At 45.8% G+C, this 18,103-nt stretch overlaps 1 protein-coding gene and 1 pseudogene across 1 annotated transcript; one reads left to right on the top strand and one right to left on the bottom strand.

Moving 5' to 3' along the window:
• Nucleotides 1-50: 50 nt before the first annotated feature.
• trpc1 (transient receptor potential cation channel, subfamily C, member 1) lies at nucleotides 51-17,765 on the bottom strand. The gene is made up of 13 exons (XM_085468270.1): nucleotides 17,159-17,765; nucleotides 16,186-16,340; nucleotides 15,998-16,099; nucleotides 15,677-15,879; nucleotides 14,739-14,870; nucleotides 14,374-14,569; nucleotides 13,060-13,396; nucleotides 11,266-11,405; nucleotides 10,316-10,462; nucleotides 2,753-2,937; nucleotides 1,084-1,285; nucleotides 516-710; nucleotides 51-425 (listed from the first exon to the last, which is right to left on the bottom strand). Exons 1-13 carry the CDS (start codon nucleotides 17,322-17,324, stop codon nucleotides 198-200), a joined length of 2,388 nt encoding a protein of 795 aa, XP_085324396.1. The 5' UTR covers nucleotides 17,325-17,765; the 3' UTR covers nucleotides 51-197.
• LOC146701882 (uncharacterized) lies at nucleotides 6,768-8,936 on the top strand (annotated as a pseudogene).
• Nucleotides 17,766-18,103: the final 338 nt, after the last annotated feature.

Consider the following 18,103-nt stretch of genomic DNA (forward strand, 5'->3'; position numbering starts at 1 on the left):
ACATATTTGTCTAGTTAAGTTCCAGGCTTAAAGTGAGGTTTAATAGCCTCTGTGACTCAAAAGAGCAGAGTATTTTTTTCTTTCTATTTTTTTTTTTTTTTTTTTTGCACATGCTCGGGTCACACAGCAGCCCAGATAAACAAGAAGCAAAGATTTTGTCAAGAGGACAGGAGGGGAAAGAATAACAAGTCTTTTTTTTAGCTCCTTGGGTAGAACATGGCATATTTGGAGGTCCGGAAACCCAACAGGTCCCTCATCTCATTGCGAAACTTTGACAGGTCTTGGCGAAGGTCGTTCAGATTTTCCACCGTAGCCTGGTCTGTGCTTTGCATCTTCTGCCGGGTGGAGGTCAGGTAGCGGTGAACTAGACAGCACATGATCTTCTGGTAGTTCTCATCCCGCTTCTGCTTCAGGTTCTTCCACTCCTGTAAGGACAGCATTAACACAGAGGGTCATTTGTTGAAGATTAGAAGATGGGTTTGAATCAAACTTTTACAATATTGTTTATCTCTCACCTTCAGACTGTTCTGTCTCTTCACTTTGCCCTTCGAGGTGTGTGAACAGATCCACTTGCTCAGGCTGGTCACCAAGTAGCAGACAGTCTTTGGAGAAGGGAGGATGTTTAAGGGTGGAGGCAGCGTGCACTTGTCATCAAAGTAGCTGAGCCACAATTTGGCCCGGGCAAACTTCCACTCTTTATCCTCGTGATTCTACAGGAGTCCAAAAGCCAATAAGAACACTTAAGAACGAAGGAATGTTGGAAAACTTTCATGCATTTAAACTTTCACACACAGTTTTACAGGAGGAATGTTGAAAATGCAAAACCACCACACAGTGGAAACTTAGGGGAACAGATTTTTGTGAAAGATAAGTTGCACTTATTGCAATCGAAATCAAGCAGGCCGCAAAGAGCGGTTCCAAGGAAAGAAAGTAGCTAACATCTGTGGAACAATTCAGGGCTACTTTGAGGAAAATTAAACCTTAACAGTAAACGAAAACCGTCGGAGATTTCAATGCCAGGACAAATTCAAACTGCCCGTGGCAGCACTGAGACCATCAGCGCCAAAACTTATTTACACTTACAGCAATTTGCCTGAAGCTTTTATGGAGCATGGCCACCAGCAGCTTGGTCAGCACAATAACCACCACGATGTTGTAGGTGCCTATGATCATGGCGCCGACAAAAGAGCGCAGCTCCTCTGTGTAGCTGATGCGGGTGACGAAGAGTGCAACGTGTGCCAGGGAGAAGATGTACCAGAACAGTGCATAGCAGGTCCCCATAAATCTGCAAAAGAGACAAAGCTAGTACGTGTGCAGGTCAGGTTTAAACATACAACCCTGTCTCCAAAAAAAGTTGAGAAATAAATACAAACCTACATTTACATAAAAAGAGCTCCCTAGAAAGTCTTTCATAAAAACGAGGAAGGGTTCAGGACTCTTTGAAGCACTATGTGGGGAAATATTTTAAGAATAGCATTTCTTATTGTAAAAATGCTAGGGGGCATGCAGATTCAAGTACCTACATATATCACTTTATTAGAAGATTAAGAGAATCTGGAGAAATCTCTGCACACAATGAAAATGTCTGAAAACCAATATTCAGTGGTCATTATCTTTGGGCCTGCAGGCATTAAAAAACAAACACAATTCTAAAGTGCAACAATTAGTCAGTTTAGGGGTTGTTAACATGTGATTTAAGTAGGATCATGTGCCAAATTTTCTGAAATCTGTCACTTCAAATGCAAAACAATTTCTCCTTTGTTTTAAATTTTTTAACTGAATGTAGGATTTAAATGATTTGTTGTTAAGCCGCTCTAAACTGAGGTGTGCTCCGATGCACAAAATGTCAAAAGAGAAAAGCAAGCAGAGAGAGACATGAGCAATCTGACTGCTGTGCAGACTTCATTACACAACCTGCACATGACCGACTACTTCAGAGCGTAATAAGATTTACAAAGCTTCCAGGGAACACAGATGTGCTTACTCATCTGTAAAAAAGGTGTAATGTGCACAATTACATAAAAGACTACTTTCAAATTAAAAAAAAAAAGGATTATGCGTCACGTAACCTATCAGTTATTTTTGTTTTTATACTTTTACATGAAGATGGAAGGCGAGGGAGAGTTTTCTTGTGATGCTTCGGATGTCTTGTCTCATCTTCACAGCTTGTGCTGCAATTTTCTCCTAAAAATCTGACTTGAATTGTAACATTTACAAGTTTTACTCTATGTATTGTATAGATTTCTGTGTATTTCTTGTATTTATTTAAGCACACTATTTGTACTATTAACATTTGTCCCTGCTTATGTTAAAAATCACTGTTTAGTTTCTGTCCAAATTCTGTCTAAATTAGTGTTTTCCATGTACATGAATTGAAGAATGTATGAGCTACACAGTGTTTATTTTTATAACAGTCCTTTCATATGCATTTGCAGTGCCTCATAGGCTTTTTAAACTATGTTGACTTATCTATTTTTTTTAGCTCTGAAGAAAGCACCCTTGTGCTTAGACTTCACAGTACTGAATAAAGTCTGTGCTGCATAACTGTTAAAGTGCTCCCACACTTTGCTGTCTCTTTCAATGTTATGATCTAATTTTACAGTATATAAAGATCATGTATGCATATAAACATATATAAAGGATAAAAACATATATAAAGGTTTTATATAACCTCCAACATCCCTCAACATATACACTAAACAGTCATTGACGCCATCGCTGTCCAAAATGACAGAATGAGGTTTGCCCATACGTGTGGAATGCGTCGTTGCTCTGCTGCTCGCAGAAGATGCCCCCGCAGTCCTTGGGTGGATTGTTTTCCTTATCTTTCTGGTCCTTTCCATAGAGCTGGGTGAGTCCAATGGTGAAGGAGAATAACACAAGCAGGAAGAGGCCCAAAAACTTTCCAAACTCCTGCAGCATTTGTCCCATGGAGATCTAGCGAGAGATTAACATTTTCCCGTTAATCTTGTGCTGCTTGCTCTAACAGCTTTCTCAAAGAAATCTCAATAATCTTCATCAGCCTTTAAGCAGCTGGATTGGATTAAACTTGACTCTGCTTAATGTCTGATCTGAACAACACTGGCCTGAAATGAAAACAACCAAGATATTGCAGTATCACGTTCTCTGTGCTAACTAGATCTCCCTTTAAAACACCAATCAATCAAGTTTATTGAAAGTCTGGGTAATGCTAGAGACTTAGAAGATTTGATAAACTAGATTTTCTATGTTCTCTAATCAAATAACTTTTGTGCAACTGGACTGTGATATATTAAAAGCCCAACTACACATTAATTAGACACACTTACAATTACAATATATTAGAGTGCAACTCTCTGATTTTTAAAATGTCACAGAAAGTGTAAATTATGTAAAAGTAACACTGTAGTACATTTAAATTCAACAACAGTCCAGCAGAATTCGTTTCTACTTTGTATACTGAATTTTTACTCTAGTACTTCTTTTCAAAGCCATTCAGACTTTAGAAAGACGCATGCTCGCACTGCTTCACCACTCTCTGACCATCTTAGCGTGTTTTTTCACCCATGTTCAGATTTAGTAGTGGTTCCTCAGGGAAGAGGAAGAAAACCTACTTATTCTGGCTGCTAGAGTTCTCTCAACCTACCTGAAGAAACACAGAGACAAACACGGAGGAAGCCAGAGAGAGGACGAGAACACAGAAATCTTCTTAAAGCATTGGAAACCCACTATTTACAGGCTTGTGCCGCATATCTGTTTATAAGGACCTCGAGATGGTCAAACAAGGTCAGAACACACTCCTACCCTTGCAAAACACAAACACATATAAAGTGTCCAGTGTAAGAGAAAACCATTCTGGCTGCATGACGAATCATGATGTTTGATGAATGGTGAGTACAGAGTTTGTGCTGGAACCCAGGGAGTCTATTTGAGAAAGTTTGGTCTGTTCGGGTGATTTATTCCCCCAGTGTATTCATCTGCCACTTTGTACACATCTGATTTAGGAGATGTGGGTGCTCCCTGCCTGACAGATATCCTAAACTGGTTACTGTACAAACAGAACAGAAATAGTATTACCTCCTCACCGTGACTGGAGGAGGTCTAATGCATACCTCAAATAAATCTAACCAAAGATACTCAATGCAGCACTGTTAGATAATGAGAGGAAATTTTATGTTATTTAATTTAGAGAGTGAAAATTAAATGCATCTATTTATCCATCCATTTTCTCAACTGCTTGTTCAATTTTGGGTTCCTGAGGCTGGAGCCTATTCTAGCTGTCACAGGGGAAAAGGCAGGGTACCCTCTGAGCAGGTCACAGCACATCAGAGGGCTGATACAGAGAAACAGGCAGCCACTGAAAGCCCACATTAACACATACAATCAATTAACAATTTCCATTCCACCTAACAAATGCATTTTTGGAGTGTGGCAGGAAGCCAGAGTGGGCACAGGGAGAAAATGCCAACTCCACACAGTCTGGAGATGTCCACGACATGGAAGTGTATGAGGCCTCATTTAGTCAGGTCAGGATTCACCTACTTCACAGCGGGCAGAAGACTATGTTGGTGGGTCTCTACTGAGTAGCCAATTCAAACAGCCATATACCATTCTAGTTTCAATAGCAGTCTAGTTTCAGTAAACACTGACATTCCCGCAACAAAAACAGCTTTGCAGCTAAACCAAATGTAGTAAAGTAAATAAAAAGGAAGCTACAGCTTTGCTGTTGCTGGATTCATCCTGAGATTTGTTCCTGTTGATTTCACTGCAGAAACTGTGAAATCTGTGCAGCAGCTCAGCTGTTTTGGGCCCAGAAAACTGTTAATGTTAAATATAGTGTCATGAGTGACCCAGGGTCCATGAACAGTTATGGACTTTTATATATCTTGTAGATATGTGTGCTGCACTGTGCTGCTGTCCGTGTGTTTTTTCTATGCTTGTGTGATAGGTGTGTGTGTGTGTGTGAGTTCTGGGGTTCAGTCAGGCCTGGTGGGTGTGGCCCTGTCAGGTGGCTGGCCACACCTGAAGATCATCACACACACCTGGAGCTGATCAAGCCTTAGGTTTCCTTAATGGAAACAGAATCTGAAAGTATTTCACAAGCTGTACGTTTAGGAGACAGACTCAGTTCAATTTAATCCTTGCTTACAACATCTAAAGTTAATCCGTATACATTTAGCATGACTTATTTCTATTTCTCTTACACACACTCAAATAGCCCAGCTGACTCTCAGTTAGCCTATGGCACATTAATGATGTCAGTGAGGTTAAGTCTGGGCTGTGATAGACCCACACCACAGACGCATACTCCCACTTTCAGTCACTCTTTCCAAACTCAGTTGGGGGCAATACCCACCGGAAATATGAGCTGGCCTCTTCAGGGCGGACAGAATGAGAGAAACATTCATTATTCCAACCCACATAGTATTGACTCACTGTCTGTGTGTGTGTCCATGCCTGAGTACGACTGGACTGAATCCTAGCATGCCAGATATCACAGGAGTGTGGAAATGTGTGGGTGCGTGTGCATTAGAGGAGAGGTGTGTCTGCCACGTGAGTGCGAGTACGGCTGCGAACACGCCAACCAAACCAAACCAAGTGTATTTTCAAAGCTGATTTTCCATCCTGTCAAGCCAGACAGTTATGTCACAGAGTGAAGAAGAAGGGCGAGAAGAAAAAAAACGAGAGTGAAGCAGGAACAGCGTAGCTGAAAAATGCTCATTAAAAAGCTACAGAGCACCCTGACTGTTTTATAAGTCAACCACAAACAGCACCTCGAAATAATGACAGGAAGGACTGACCTCACTGCGCACCTCAAGAGTTCTTTACGCTTTAAAAGTCACACATTGGGAAAAATGAACCTCACGTTTGCTAACAAAAATTCAGATAATGGCAGGCTTCATGATTTCCCTCTGCCAGCTGGATAATAATATAAAACCTGATATGATAAAAAGGGACATCTATGGCGCCTGAGTAGAAAATATGCAAAGCAGACTTCTGGCTTCTCTGAAGCTACAAAGAAATCTCCAATATTCAAATGAAGTCATTTTGATTTTTTTTTAATCTTCACAGACAAAAGTAACACTACTTGGTTAATAACATCTATAACCTTTTGCAAATGGCAAGAAAATGCAAGCTAATTCTAAACTAATGTTTGGCATTATAAGCTAAAACTGTCAGGGTCCTGGGACTGGGCGACCCAGGATCCCTGAGCAGTTATGTATTATATTATTATTATTATATGTATTTTGGTATTGCTGCTGCTCTCCTCCATGATTGTAGATGTGAGTGTGTGTGTTTATGTCTGCGGGGATGCTTGGAGGATGGAGCTCAGCCACCTGCAGGCCTGAGGGGTGTGGCCCTGCGGAAGGACTGGCCACACCCGAAGCCACACACCTGCCGCTGATCAGGGCTCGTCGGGGGAGCTACTTAGGAGAGTCTTAGAGCTCCCACCGACGCGGGATCATTGCTTGGGACTCCACGTTAGTTACCCAGTTTAGGTTTTGGTCGTGTAGTGTATGCCTGCCATTGTTCAGTGTCCTGACTGCTGCCGCTATTGTTTCCCGCAGGAGGAGCGTGGAAGGCTTAAGGAGCAGCGAGCACCGGGAGTGCAGACACGGGAGCAGAGAGCACTTGGAGGACACGACATGGGAGTCTGGGGAGAAACACGGGGATTTATTGTTGTTTGATATCACCCTCTGTAAATAAACACTGTCTATACGTAGAGCACCGCGCCTGGGTCCTCCTTCCCCACACCTTCCACGGTGTGCCATGCGCACCGTGACAGAATGATCCCGCCACTTATGGACCCAGCGGTCTCCGAGGAGAGGCTCAGGAGGGAAATTATGGACAAAGTGTACCGCATGTGTGACTTATGGTGGGAGAAGCCTGCGGAAGGTTTGCGTCACGCCGTGGAGAGGCGGCTGCAGGAGATGCTTTTTAAATTCCCCTGGCTGGTGGACTCCCTTAATGCGGTGGTCCTGGACTTCCTACTTTCCACCCTCCACCTCCACTCTCCTCCTCAGGCTGCCCACCAGCTCGGACAGCTGGTGGATTCACTGCCTGAGACGCCGGCCCCGACGCCGACACGGAAACGACGTTCGCGCCGCCAGCGTTCCTCACCGCAGCTAAATCCACAGACATCTCAACAGCCGGCTGTGGTGAGTCATATGGACAATTCATCGTCACTCACCTCAACTGTTTACTCTGGGGCTATGTTTATACGGTCAGCTGCCCAGCCGGTAGCCAAAGCGCAGCCCGCGGCCCAGCTGGTCGCTGTACCTCAGCCTATCGCCCGGCTAGTGATCCAGCCGTCACCTGCTGAATCATCCCCCGCGACATCTACCTCACCGCTTACCGTTTCATCCTGTTCACCATCCACATCACACGCTCAGCCATCTTCTCCACCAGCAGCAGCCTCCATTCCACTGCCCACTCCAGCGGCCTTGTCCGGAGAGAGCGACCTCACCCGCGTCCAACGCCTGATGGACTGGGTAACTCACACCACCAACACAAGAGCAAGAGTGGTGGGGTTAAACGCCATCGAGGCAATCCTGGAGGGAAACCCCTACCTCGGCCAGCTCAAGGGAGTTTCCGCCTGCCTTTGCACCCTGCGTAAAGCCCGGGGGGTAGTGCAAGCTCGGGGAAACCTCAGACTTCGTCCAGCTGCAGCAGGAGCTCAGCATGCCCGAGCAGGAGCTCAGCGAGCCGGAGGAGCCCGCACCGTCAGCTGAGGCGCTCAGCGAGCCGGAGGAGCTCAGCATGCCCGAGCAGGAGCTCAGCGAGCCGGAGGAGCCCGCACCGCCAGCTGAGGAGCTCAGCGAGCCGGAGGAGCCCGCACCGCCAGCTGAGGAGCTCAGCGAGCCGGAGGAGCTCAGCATGCCCGAGCAGGAGCTCAGCGAGCCGGAGGAGCTCAGCATGCCCGAGCAGGAGCTCAGCGAGCCGGAGGAGCTCAGCATGCCCGAGCAGGAGCTCAGCGAGCCGGAGGAGCTCAGCATGCCCGAGCAGGAGCTCAGCGAGCCGGAGGAGCTCAGCATGCCCGAGCAGGAGCTCAGCGAGCCGGAGGAGCCCGCACCGCCAGCTGAGGAGCTCAGCGAGCCGGAGGAGCTCGGCATGCCCGAGCAGGAGCTCAGTGAGCCGGAGGAGCCCGCTCTGCCAGCTGAGGAGCTCAGCGAGCCGGAGGAGGAGGAGCTCAGCGAGCCGGAGGAGGAGGAGCTCTCGCTGCCGGCCGAGGAGGTCAGCGGACCGGAGGGACCTCCACGTCTAGCGCGGCCTCCTCGCCGTCCACGTCCGGTGCGTCCACGTCAGCGATCGGCGCGTCATGGACCTGTTGCCACGCCTCGCTGTTGCTCACCGGAGCAGCGACGTTGCCACCGGACCCGTGGCAGGCCACCAGAACCGTTCTGCCGCCACCGGACCCGTGGCAGGCCACCAGAACCGTTCTGCTGCCACCGGACCCGTGGCTGGCCGCCGGAGGAGCAGCGCCGCCGCCACCGGACCCGTGGCAGGCCACCAGAACCGTTCTGCCGCCACCGGACCCGTGGCTGGCCGCCGGAGGAGCAGCGCCGCCGCCACCGGACCCGTGGCAGGCCCCCTGAACTGTTTTGCTGCTGCCGCCGGACCCGGGGCCGTCCGCCGGAGCTGCTACGTCGCCGCCGTTGGGCTCGAGGTAGGCCCCCTGAACTCTCTTGTTGTGTTGATGGGCCGCCTGTGACTGTTTGTGGCGTCTTTTCGTTTTCTTTTTGCACCGCTGCGGGATGCGCGGTCTGACTCTGAGACTGTGGACTGGGTCGGTTTGTTGTTTTGTTGTTTTTGCTTGTTTTGGTTCTGGCCCTCCGTCCTGGTTCCCCCAGCCGCCCGCCCTGGGTTGGTTGTGCTGTTTTTTGTTTTGGTTTTGGGGTCGTCGGGAGCCGACCCTTAGAGGGGGGGTACTGTCAGGGTCCTGGGACTGGGCGACCCAGGATCCCTGAGCAGTTATTTATTATTATTATTATTATAATTATATGTATTTTGGTATTGCTGCTGCTCTCCTCCATGATTGTGTGTGTGTGTGTGTGTGTGTGTGTGTGTGTGTGTTTATGTCTGCGGGGATGCTTGGAGGATGGAGCTCAGCCACCTGCAGGCCTGAGGGGTGTGGCCCTGCGGAAGGACTGGCCACACCCGAAGCCACACACCTGCCGCTGATCAGGGCTCGTCGGGGGAGCTACTTAGGAGAGTCTTAGAGCTCCCACCGACGCGGGATCATTGCTTGGGACTCCACGTTAGTTACCCAGTTTAGGTTTTGGTCGTGTAGTGTATGCCTGCCATTGTTCAGTGTCCTGACTGCTGCCGCTATTGTTTCCCGCAGGAGGAGCGTGGAAGGCTTAAGGAGCAGCGAGCACCGGGAGTGCAGACACGGGAGCAGAGAGCACTTGGAGGACACGACATGGGAGTCTGGGGAGAAACACGGGGATTTATTGTTGTTTGATATCACCCTCTGTAAATAAACACTGTCTATACGTAGAGCACCGCGCCTGGGTCCTCCTTCCCCACACCTTCCACGGTGTGCCATGCCGCACCGTGACAAAAACAGGCTAATCAAGAGAATCCAGTGCAGCTTTTCCAGGCTTCGGGAAGCTTAGTGAATATTTTTCACTTGGATATTTTCCACAGTGCTCCATTGATATATTTTCTATAAGAGATGTTCCTTGTCAGAAATGTCAGACAATAAATCCAATTTTGATTTGAAAAGAAAAAAAACATCCCACAAGTGTATTTAATAAGAGCTTCCCTTCTCCGCTCTGCATTTATTCCCATGCAGCCAAAATCGTATAGATTGCACATACTTAAATAAATCAACTGTGAAGGCAGTCATTCATTTAGATGATAGCAGTATGGCGATGTACATGGTAAATAAGCTGCAAATCCTTTTTCAGTTTATCATGTGCGCATTATCAGAGCAGAACACATTAATCTGCTGCCTCACTTCACTGTGCTTATACTTAATGCTTATGATGATGGTTATGCTGAGCACAGCTGGTGTGATGCTTAGAGTTGGCTCGCCCTGCAGTGTTCACATCCACTAACAGAGGAAGAGAGTGGGTGGTGTGTGTGTGTGTGTGTGTGTGGCGTCCGGGACAAAGATTAAATAAATAAATAAATAGGCGAAGCAGTTTTATAATCATTGCATAACTATAAGGCCATTTTTTTCTCATTAAAGGGCTTTACAGATATATCACTTAAAACCCTCAGGGATTGCAGTCATATCTCGTTGTTGCCTGCTTGCACTGAGTGAGAATCAAGCCTCTCTACAAAACACTCACAGCTACTTTAATGTATATTCCAACTGTTTTCCTACCTGTAGAGGGCCCAGTATGGAGCTCGTGGTGTACATGAAGAAAAGTCGCAGGTAACTAAGAACGTTGGCAAAGGCAAACAGTCCCTCGGCCACCAGGATGGGATGGAAGGCATCCCAGTCCTTCCTGTTCTGCTCCTGATCTTTAAACTGCAGATCAAAGCAAAGAGATTCAGAGAAAGATACATATCTGAATGTACTGTCACCGTCTTTAAATGTCATAGAAGGCATTATTTTTCCAAAGGACAGCACTATGCAAGTCTTGAGCCAAGTGGAGAAGAAAAGAAGTATTTATATAATGCAGATGAACAGTTCTTAAAAAAGAGGAAAACATCCAGCAAAAGACCTAAAACAGGACCTTAATCTACTGGACCATTTACTGTTAGCCAAAATCTCATCAGAAATGGCCCCAATGAAAAGTTGGCTGCCAAGACACCATTTTTAAAGAAGGGAGTAAACGAATACCTGGGTAGGAAACCCACATAATTATGAACTGACCTCCCTTAAATCAGACCTCAACATAATTGAAGCACTGTCGGATTGTCTTGACAGAGAACAGAACAAAAGGAAGCCAACACCCAAAAGAAGAGCTTTGAATGTCCTTCAAGAAGCCTGGAGAACTATTCCTGAAGACTACTTAAAGACATGAAACGAGAACTCTAAACAGAAGTTAGACCTCTATTTCAAAACTGTTTGGCTGTGTGTGGTCTGTGCTCCATTTACTGCCTTAGGTGAGGCACATTACACCTTTATCAGTCTTAATGGTGCATTAGAAAGCTCAATTCCTAGAATAGCTTTGCCCAGCTTTCAACTTGATCTGAGATCTAATTGAAACAACAGATGAAAACACCTCCCTGGAGTGTAGCGTTAATATGCACAAGCGTTATTCCACGAAACCTTAAATCTAATTATCTATCCATTAAATGTAAGGAGTGTGTGCTATGTGTCTGTACCTTGCTATGAGCAACAATCTTCAGAGCAAAGGTGGCTAAGTAGAGGGAGTTCATCACAAAACTCAGCTGGTTCCTAGACTCTTCCAGAAAGTCTTCCAGCCCCTCATACCACAGACGCTTCACATCTGACCACACCATTCCTATAGGGGGGGGGGGGGAAGAATCCACCATTACCACGTACACACAGACGTATACACACACACCCACCACTGGAAAAAGGATGTCATCCACAACATTTTAAAATCCCTTCAAGGCTCAGCCATCAGTCATCTCACAGAGAGAGCCCGGGGGAAACAGGAATGTGTGAGACACAGAAATCAAGAGATTAATGTGCTGAAAATGTGTCATCTGTGGGATTTAGGGAGGTGCGTGGAATTTAATTAAGATGGGTTAGCGTCTTTTTGTGTTTAAATGGTATTTCATCAATTCTAAATGTACAAAAGGAATAAAAAAAATTACTCCAGGTGCAAGTTAATGTTCAGTCGGATTTTCTTATGCCTTGATTCAGAAACTGTAACAGTTCTGAGTTTCCCATTAACGTGAGGCCTCTGGCCCAGGGGAATACCAGGATGGAGGGAAGAGGAGAAAGATGATAGGAAGAGGGAAAGCAAACAATGGAGAGGAAAAAGAAAAAACAAAAAAGTGTTGCAACTCTAAGAACTCCCCTTCCCATTCTGATAACATAAGGCAGGAGGCTGTCTGAGAACGGTAACCGTTAGTAATCTCATTCCTCTCATTTAACTCATCTTGGGTGACGTGTTGACGCTGCAGGGATACTGTACACCATTGCCTCTCGCCTTGGAGTTTAGGCTGTTTTCAAAATGACGCAACCATTAGAAAAAAAAATGCAAAGTTTATCTTTGATGCTGCTCTTTTGCAATGCTTAAGGAAATGTTCTCCCTCTAGTGGGCTATTGTAGCCCATGGAAAACCCTATTACGCTTCTTATCTAATGACTGAAAAACTCATGTCAATCCTGCAGTGTACAAACTAAACTGACAATTACCCCACAGCACAGCACAACACTTTATATCATTGAATAATAGATGTCAATTGCTTCTAAATCCTTTCACATCCCGTCACATGAAGTTACTGGGAAGATTTATTAAAGAAAGAGCTGAAACCTAGATGCTGTGGTCGTGATGCTTTGTCTCTGGTGGAAGTGGCTCGGATTTTTTGCAACAATGAGACAAACATGCCTACTGCGGAAGCAGAGCCATTAAAGAGACTAAACAGCCGTGTTAATGGTTTCTTGGCAGAAGGGTAAGGTAAAGAGGCAGAGTCAATTTCCAGCTGTCACTATCCGCCCTTTTTCTGAAAAGATAGCTGGTGTATGTGTGAATATGTTTCCACGGCTGTGTGTTGAGTTCATTGATACCAGCACTCAGAAGGGCCACAGGGGGGAAAGAAGAAGCTGCAGTTTCTTTTCTATTGTGCTCAATTAGAAGCAGGGCTGACGGATTTAATCCGGTCAAGCTGGGCTTTCTGTCATTTGGTGTAGAAACAGCCGTTTGTCATGTAATGCCTGATGTGATTATGGACACGGGATACTGGACTTTAGCCAGATCATAACAGGAAGCGCTCATTTTCACTCAACCATGCCATGTTACCGTATTAACCTTTAGTTTGTGGGATTGGGTTTTGACTCTAGTTCTAGTTCCTTAAAGTGCATTAGGAAATAGATAAGTATTAAATTATCAAAGCGCTAAAATATATAAAGCACAATAACTACATATAATGCATGACACGCCTCTGGAAACAGCATTATGCGTTATTTACGGGGTAAAAGTCTGACCTATGATCCAGAGGATGAGCAGGTAATCAATCATCTCAAGCGCGGGCCCCATCGTGTTCTTCTTGTTCTCGTTGTAGACCAGAGAGTACAGGTTAAGCAGCAGCAGGAAGGTGAAGTAGGAGGCGCTGTGGATGATGAACTTAACGAAAGGGGTATGGATTATTTGGCCAACACGGGAGCGTGGCACCAGAAGGTAGCAGACAGAAAGGAGAGGCCAAAGCATGGCCACGCTCAGAACTGTGGCCATTTTTAGACAGGTGTGCTTGCGTCGGTAGCTGGCCATCTCTCCAAACCAGACAGTGTTGAGGAACTGCTGACAGTTGGACTGAGCCACAAACTGTAAAAGGGACATCAAGAGAGAACGGCAGTTAAAGCATCGGTGGACAGATGTTTAATACGAAAAAAGAAAAACTTTACGAAAAATCAGCAAAGTGAAGAAAGAGTTAAAGATTTCGTGAGAACAATTCTTAGGTTTCTGGGCGCGGGTTTGCTTTGATGATCATTTCACTGGAATAAATATGAAGCTACAGCCAGAAGATTAGCACAAAGACTGGCTCAAGAATAAATAGCTGTGTGATGAGCTGTGGATAGCTCCAACACCCAACCTGCTTCCCCCTGTTTATAATGTAAGCTCTACTAATCAGTTGCAGACTGCAATTTAAGATTTATCGCACAAACACGACAGCAGCATCAATCTCCTCTTCTAACTTTAGGCAACAGAACCAATAAACATTTCTTTTTTAAATTTCTGATACTCGTTAGGGATCGTCACAGGAGATTATCTGCCTCCCTCTTACTCTATCCCTAGCATCCTCTTCTGTCACATCAGCTCTCTGCACATTCTTCTTCTTCTCTGTGGTCTTCTTCTTCTCTTCCTATCTGACAGTTTTACCGTCAACTTTTTTCCAATATATCCACTATGCCACCTCCTCACATGCTCAAACCATCTCAGCCTTTTCTCTCTAACTTTGTCTCCAACAACTTAAGCCGAGCTGTCCCTCTGATGGACTCATTTCTAATCCTCCCTCTCTTCATCACTCTAAATGAGCATCTTCAGCTTGGCTTCCTGTTTTTTTAGGCAGTGCCACCGTCTACAAACCACACAACATAGCAGGTTTCACCACCAACTTGTTAACCTTCCCTTACGCTCTTGCTGCTATAATCTGTCACAAATCAGGGCAGCCATTCTAACAATAAATAGGAGGTGGACTCATTTGTTATTAGTCACATTGCCCTTTTGCCCTCTGTAGAAACCTTATGAGTGTCTTCAGCAGTAAACAGTATGTTACTACCTGCCCAGTGATGTATGCAAACCTCTTTTTGGTTGTACTTGATGGCCAGTTTAAGTCGACTGAGATTCATGCGCTCCTCCAGTAAGCCTCTCTTGTCAACATGATCCTCGGTGGATGTGTGGTTGAGAATCACTTCTAGCTCTCGAGAGTTTCGAGCCTGAGCCAGCAGGTCTTTGGCAAACATCTTGCACTGCTTTGCCAGTTCCTCATAGTCAGTTCTAGAGCAAATAAATTAGATCAAATAAGAGGATATTAAAAGGTTAAGATTCTTATCAATCTCAGGCTATAAAAGAAAGGATTTACAGCATCGCTATATGTATTTACATCTGTTTACAGGCAAAGAAATTGGATTAACGCTCTGATGCATGTGCAGCATGTTGACTCTACCTGAACTCCACTTCAACGAGACTGAGCTCCTTTAGGTCTGCGCTCAGCTCAAAGGCCCTGAGTATGGGATCTTCCTCTGTCAGCATGATGAGAGAGGGGCTGGCTAGGCAGCGGTAGATGTCGAGACGGAACCTAACCCACCACCATCAACAGAAACGAGGCGGTTAAAACCTCCCCAAAGGGGATAGGTGGAAACATGACAGACTTGTGCAGATGGGAGAAGAAATAAGGAGAAACATTCAGTCCTCTATCTGTTTCATTTATACCTTCTTTCACCTCTATGTTGTTTGGCAGCCAAACTGCAGAGTGATTCATTTAGTGTACTGTGTGGGAGGCCACACTGCCCTGCACAGAGAAAATAAAGGCCCCTGCGGAAGAGATCAGCAAAATCTCATCTGCAAGTCCGAGAAGGTATCAGAAACCAAGTACTCCTTCTTCCCAGAGGAACTGCTGCTGTTTTGCTGTTTTCCCTTAAATTAGAGTTTGTATTGATTTTGTATTTCAGTAAAATACCAATACCGACTCTCTACAGCTAGATCAGTCGAGCTTGACAATAACAGAGAAAATCAGGAGTCCTCTCGGGGACAAGGAAGATACTTTGGGCATTCATTGGACTGTAAAAAATGGCTAAAGAATTCCTAAAACCCAGTGTGTTGATTAAGTCATCGACTTCTAGGAGCAGCAGACTGGATTTTCAACCTAATGCTGCCATCGAAACAAGAGGCTGCAATGTTTCACAAGAGCCACTTTACTTGGAGCAAAACTGGGTTGATTTGTTGGGTCAAAACAATCAAAACATCACCTACAAAACAGAAGTGGTATTGACTATTCCAATTTAAAGTAATTGAGCAAAGAAATAGTCTGCTGGTGCTCTTAATTCACTCGTCTGCACAAAGTCAGTGCCACTTAAGTATTTTGTGAGCTCTAGTTAACTGTACCTGGAGTGGCGTAAGCTGTCCTTCTTGTTTTTAACGTTGCAGAGCGTGCACTCACAGCCAACAGCGTGAGGCCGGGGGAGAGAGATGTCCTGCTTGAGCAGCATGGTCAGGATCTCGTAGTTGTTCCTGTGGGCTGCCAGGATGACTGGAGCCACATCCATGGTGGTGGAATACTCTGGATTCTGGATGCGCTGCATCAGTTTCTGACAAGAGCATGGATTTAAAAAAAAAATACTGTAAGTGAATTATAGAAATTGATAAGCAAGTTTTTGCCTTAATGGTGTTTCTTTTCTTGAAAACGAGTAATAACAGCAGACTTACAGCAATAGAGGGCTTAGAAGATCTCCTTGGCCTGTGGTTAAGGAGAATGTCCACGGCTCCTACCACCTCTGAGTCTATGGCTACCAGCAAAGCGTCTGTTGCCTACACAGAAAGAAATGCACAATTTTAGTGATGTAAATGATGTCTTGTGTATATTATTTTACCCCTAGTCTGTGCTTGCTTGTTACCTGGCAGCCATACTCCAAGAGCAGCTGAAGGATGTCCAGATTCTCGTTCTCGATGGCGATGGTCACTGCATCTCGGCCCAGCACGTCCACACTGTTGATGTTGAGCTCGCCGTGTCTGTTCTCCTCCAGCAGTTTCTTCACCATGTAGTAGTCACCTGAGAAGCAAGTCAAGGACAAAGCAACACATCATAAATGTGATCCACCTTGGCAAGTTCTCACAAAGGCGGATCCTTTGAAGAAGCGAAACATTAGTGTGAGCGCGGTGCCAAAACGACACAAACACACAGCGCCGGTTATCAGGCGAGCTCTTTCAGAGAACAGGCTCAGATCCAGCGGCAACCCTTAATCTTGTGTAACAATAACATCTCCCTCAAAGGACAATTTCTGTTGCTGGGCCACGTTTAGGGAGACTTTATATGGTCACAGTGGCAGTTATTGGCTTAGCACACTTCTGCCTGTACAATGTTCTTAACTTATCAATGAAATATTCTCACGCCACGGGGACTAGTTGAGAAAACCCATGCCTCTTTGTTATTTTACACTTACACTGTCTACGTCTTGCCTTGCTGGCATTTAGCTTGTTTGCATTAACTTTCCATGTTGGGGTTTGTGAAAAGTCAGGAGACCAGGGAGAGAAACTTAAAGTGGAGCAGACATTTAACTATTAACTGCCCCTTGGGCAAATTACCACAGTATCCAAAGTGTGGGCAGCTGTGAGTGGCATACACTGGAGTGGGGGAATCTGTAATGATTGAGTAGTTTGCCAGCTGCTAAATGAGCCTGTATGACATCTGCCATGCTGTCACTGCGTGTGCGCTCTACCTCCTACATGAGACATGTAGCTTCAGCATCCCTAATGATCACAATAACGAGCTTCCTTCAGCTCGTAGTCACGTGTTGCACGGACATCCCATTGCATTGCAAACAGGGAACAACAGCCCAGATATTAAATTAGACGAAACAAGAGCCAAACCTTTCTCGCATGCCAGGAGGAAGAGTTTCTCGTCCAGAGTCGTCTCCTCTTTCACTTCTCTCACGTCTTTCAAGGCCAGGAATTTGTCCGGAGAGGAAGCGTCCGTGCCATGGTACAGAGCTGCCATTACGACGGAGAGCGAGTACGGCAAGACGCTGATGTGCATCCCACTAGAAACCGACGACCATTACACGAGAAATCCCGTCATATGCGATGACATGCGAAGAATGCTTCTGTAGTTGCGCAGCAGAGGTTTAAAGCGGCCGACTTAAACCAGTGCCAGTAATCGCTGGCATTACCGTCCCAGCTCCGGTGCGTTCGCTTTTTCCCTTTTTTCGGGGTTAAAATATCGCCTATTGTAGCCCTTTTCGCACCATCGATCTCAAACGTGGGGTTAAAAAGTGTTCACGGCGACGGCAAGTAGACGAAACAACGCGGTCATTTCTCGCGGCGTGTTTACAAGCACCATCTTCTCACTTGCATCGCAGTGGTCCTGATGCTGCTGGCGAGGTTTGCACTGCGCATGTTTCCTCCTCCACCTGCTTGATCGTTTCGCAGGCGCAAAGCCGTGATTACGTAACAGTGCATCTTTGCCGTGTACAGTACACTGTGTAAATTCACAGCGTGTGAGCGTTCACTGTGACAGTGCATGCACACGTGCTGACTCTGAAGCATGAACTACACACATACAGTATGCTAAGCGGTAAAGACTGGGAGATAAACAGAAATCAGCAATGGCTGTGGCTCCTGCTCAGGTCACTTCCTGCAGTAATGTGAAAGTCCTGATGGAAATGCTGTGTTGGGACATGCATGGGTGACATTCAGTGCACATGGATATGGATATGGCGGCATATGGGCTCATATAATCCGTGACAGACTGTTAGGAAATACATCTGGTATCCTGATTCAGTGAAATCTCTTTATAATTATGCTGAAATGTAAACG

This window comes from Copadichromis virginalis, linkage group LG9, assembly GCF_057382275.1.
Source record: "Copadichromis virginalis isolate Kocher_CV1m ecotype Utaka linkage group LG9, C_Virginalis_male_GT1.1, whole genome shotgun sequence".
Taxonomy (NCBI): domain Eukaryota; kingdom Metazoa; phylum Chordata; class Actinopteri; order Cichliformes; family Cichlidae; genus Copadichromis; species Copadichromis virginalis.

Coding starts and splice junctions, on each gene's coding strand:
- trpc1 (XM_085468270.1), bottom strand. CDS start 17,324: ATGCACATCAGCGTCTTGCCGTACTCGCTCTCCGTCGTAATGGCAGCT. Junction 16,100..16,185: donor TCTTGGAGTATGGCTGCCAG/GTAACAAGCAAG, acceptor CTTTCTGTGTAG/GCAACAGACGCTTTGCTGGT. Junction 426..515: donor AGAGACAGAACAGTCTGAAG/GTGAGAGATAAA, acceptor CTGTCCTTACAG/GAGTGGAAGAACCTGAAGCA.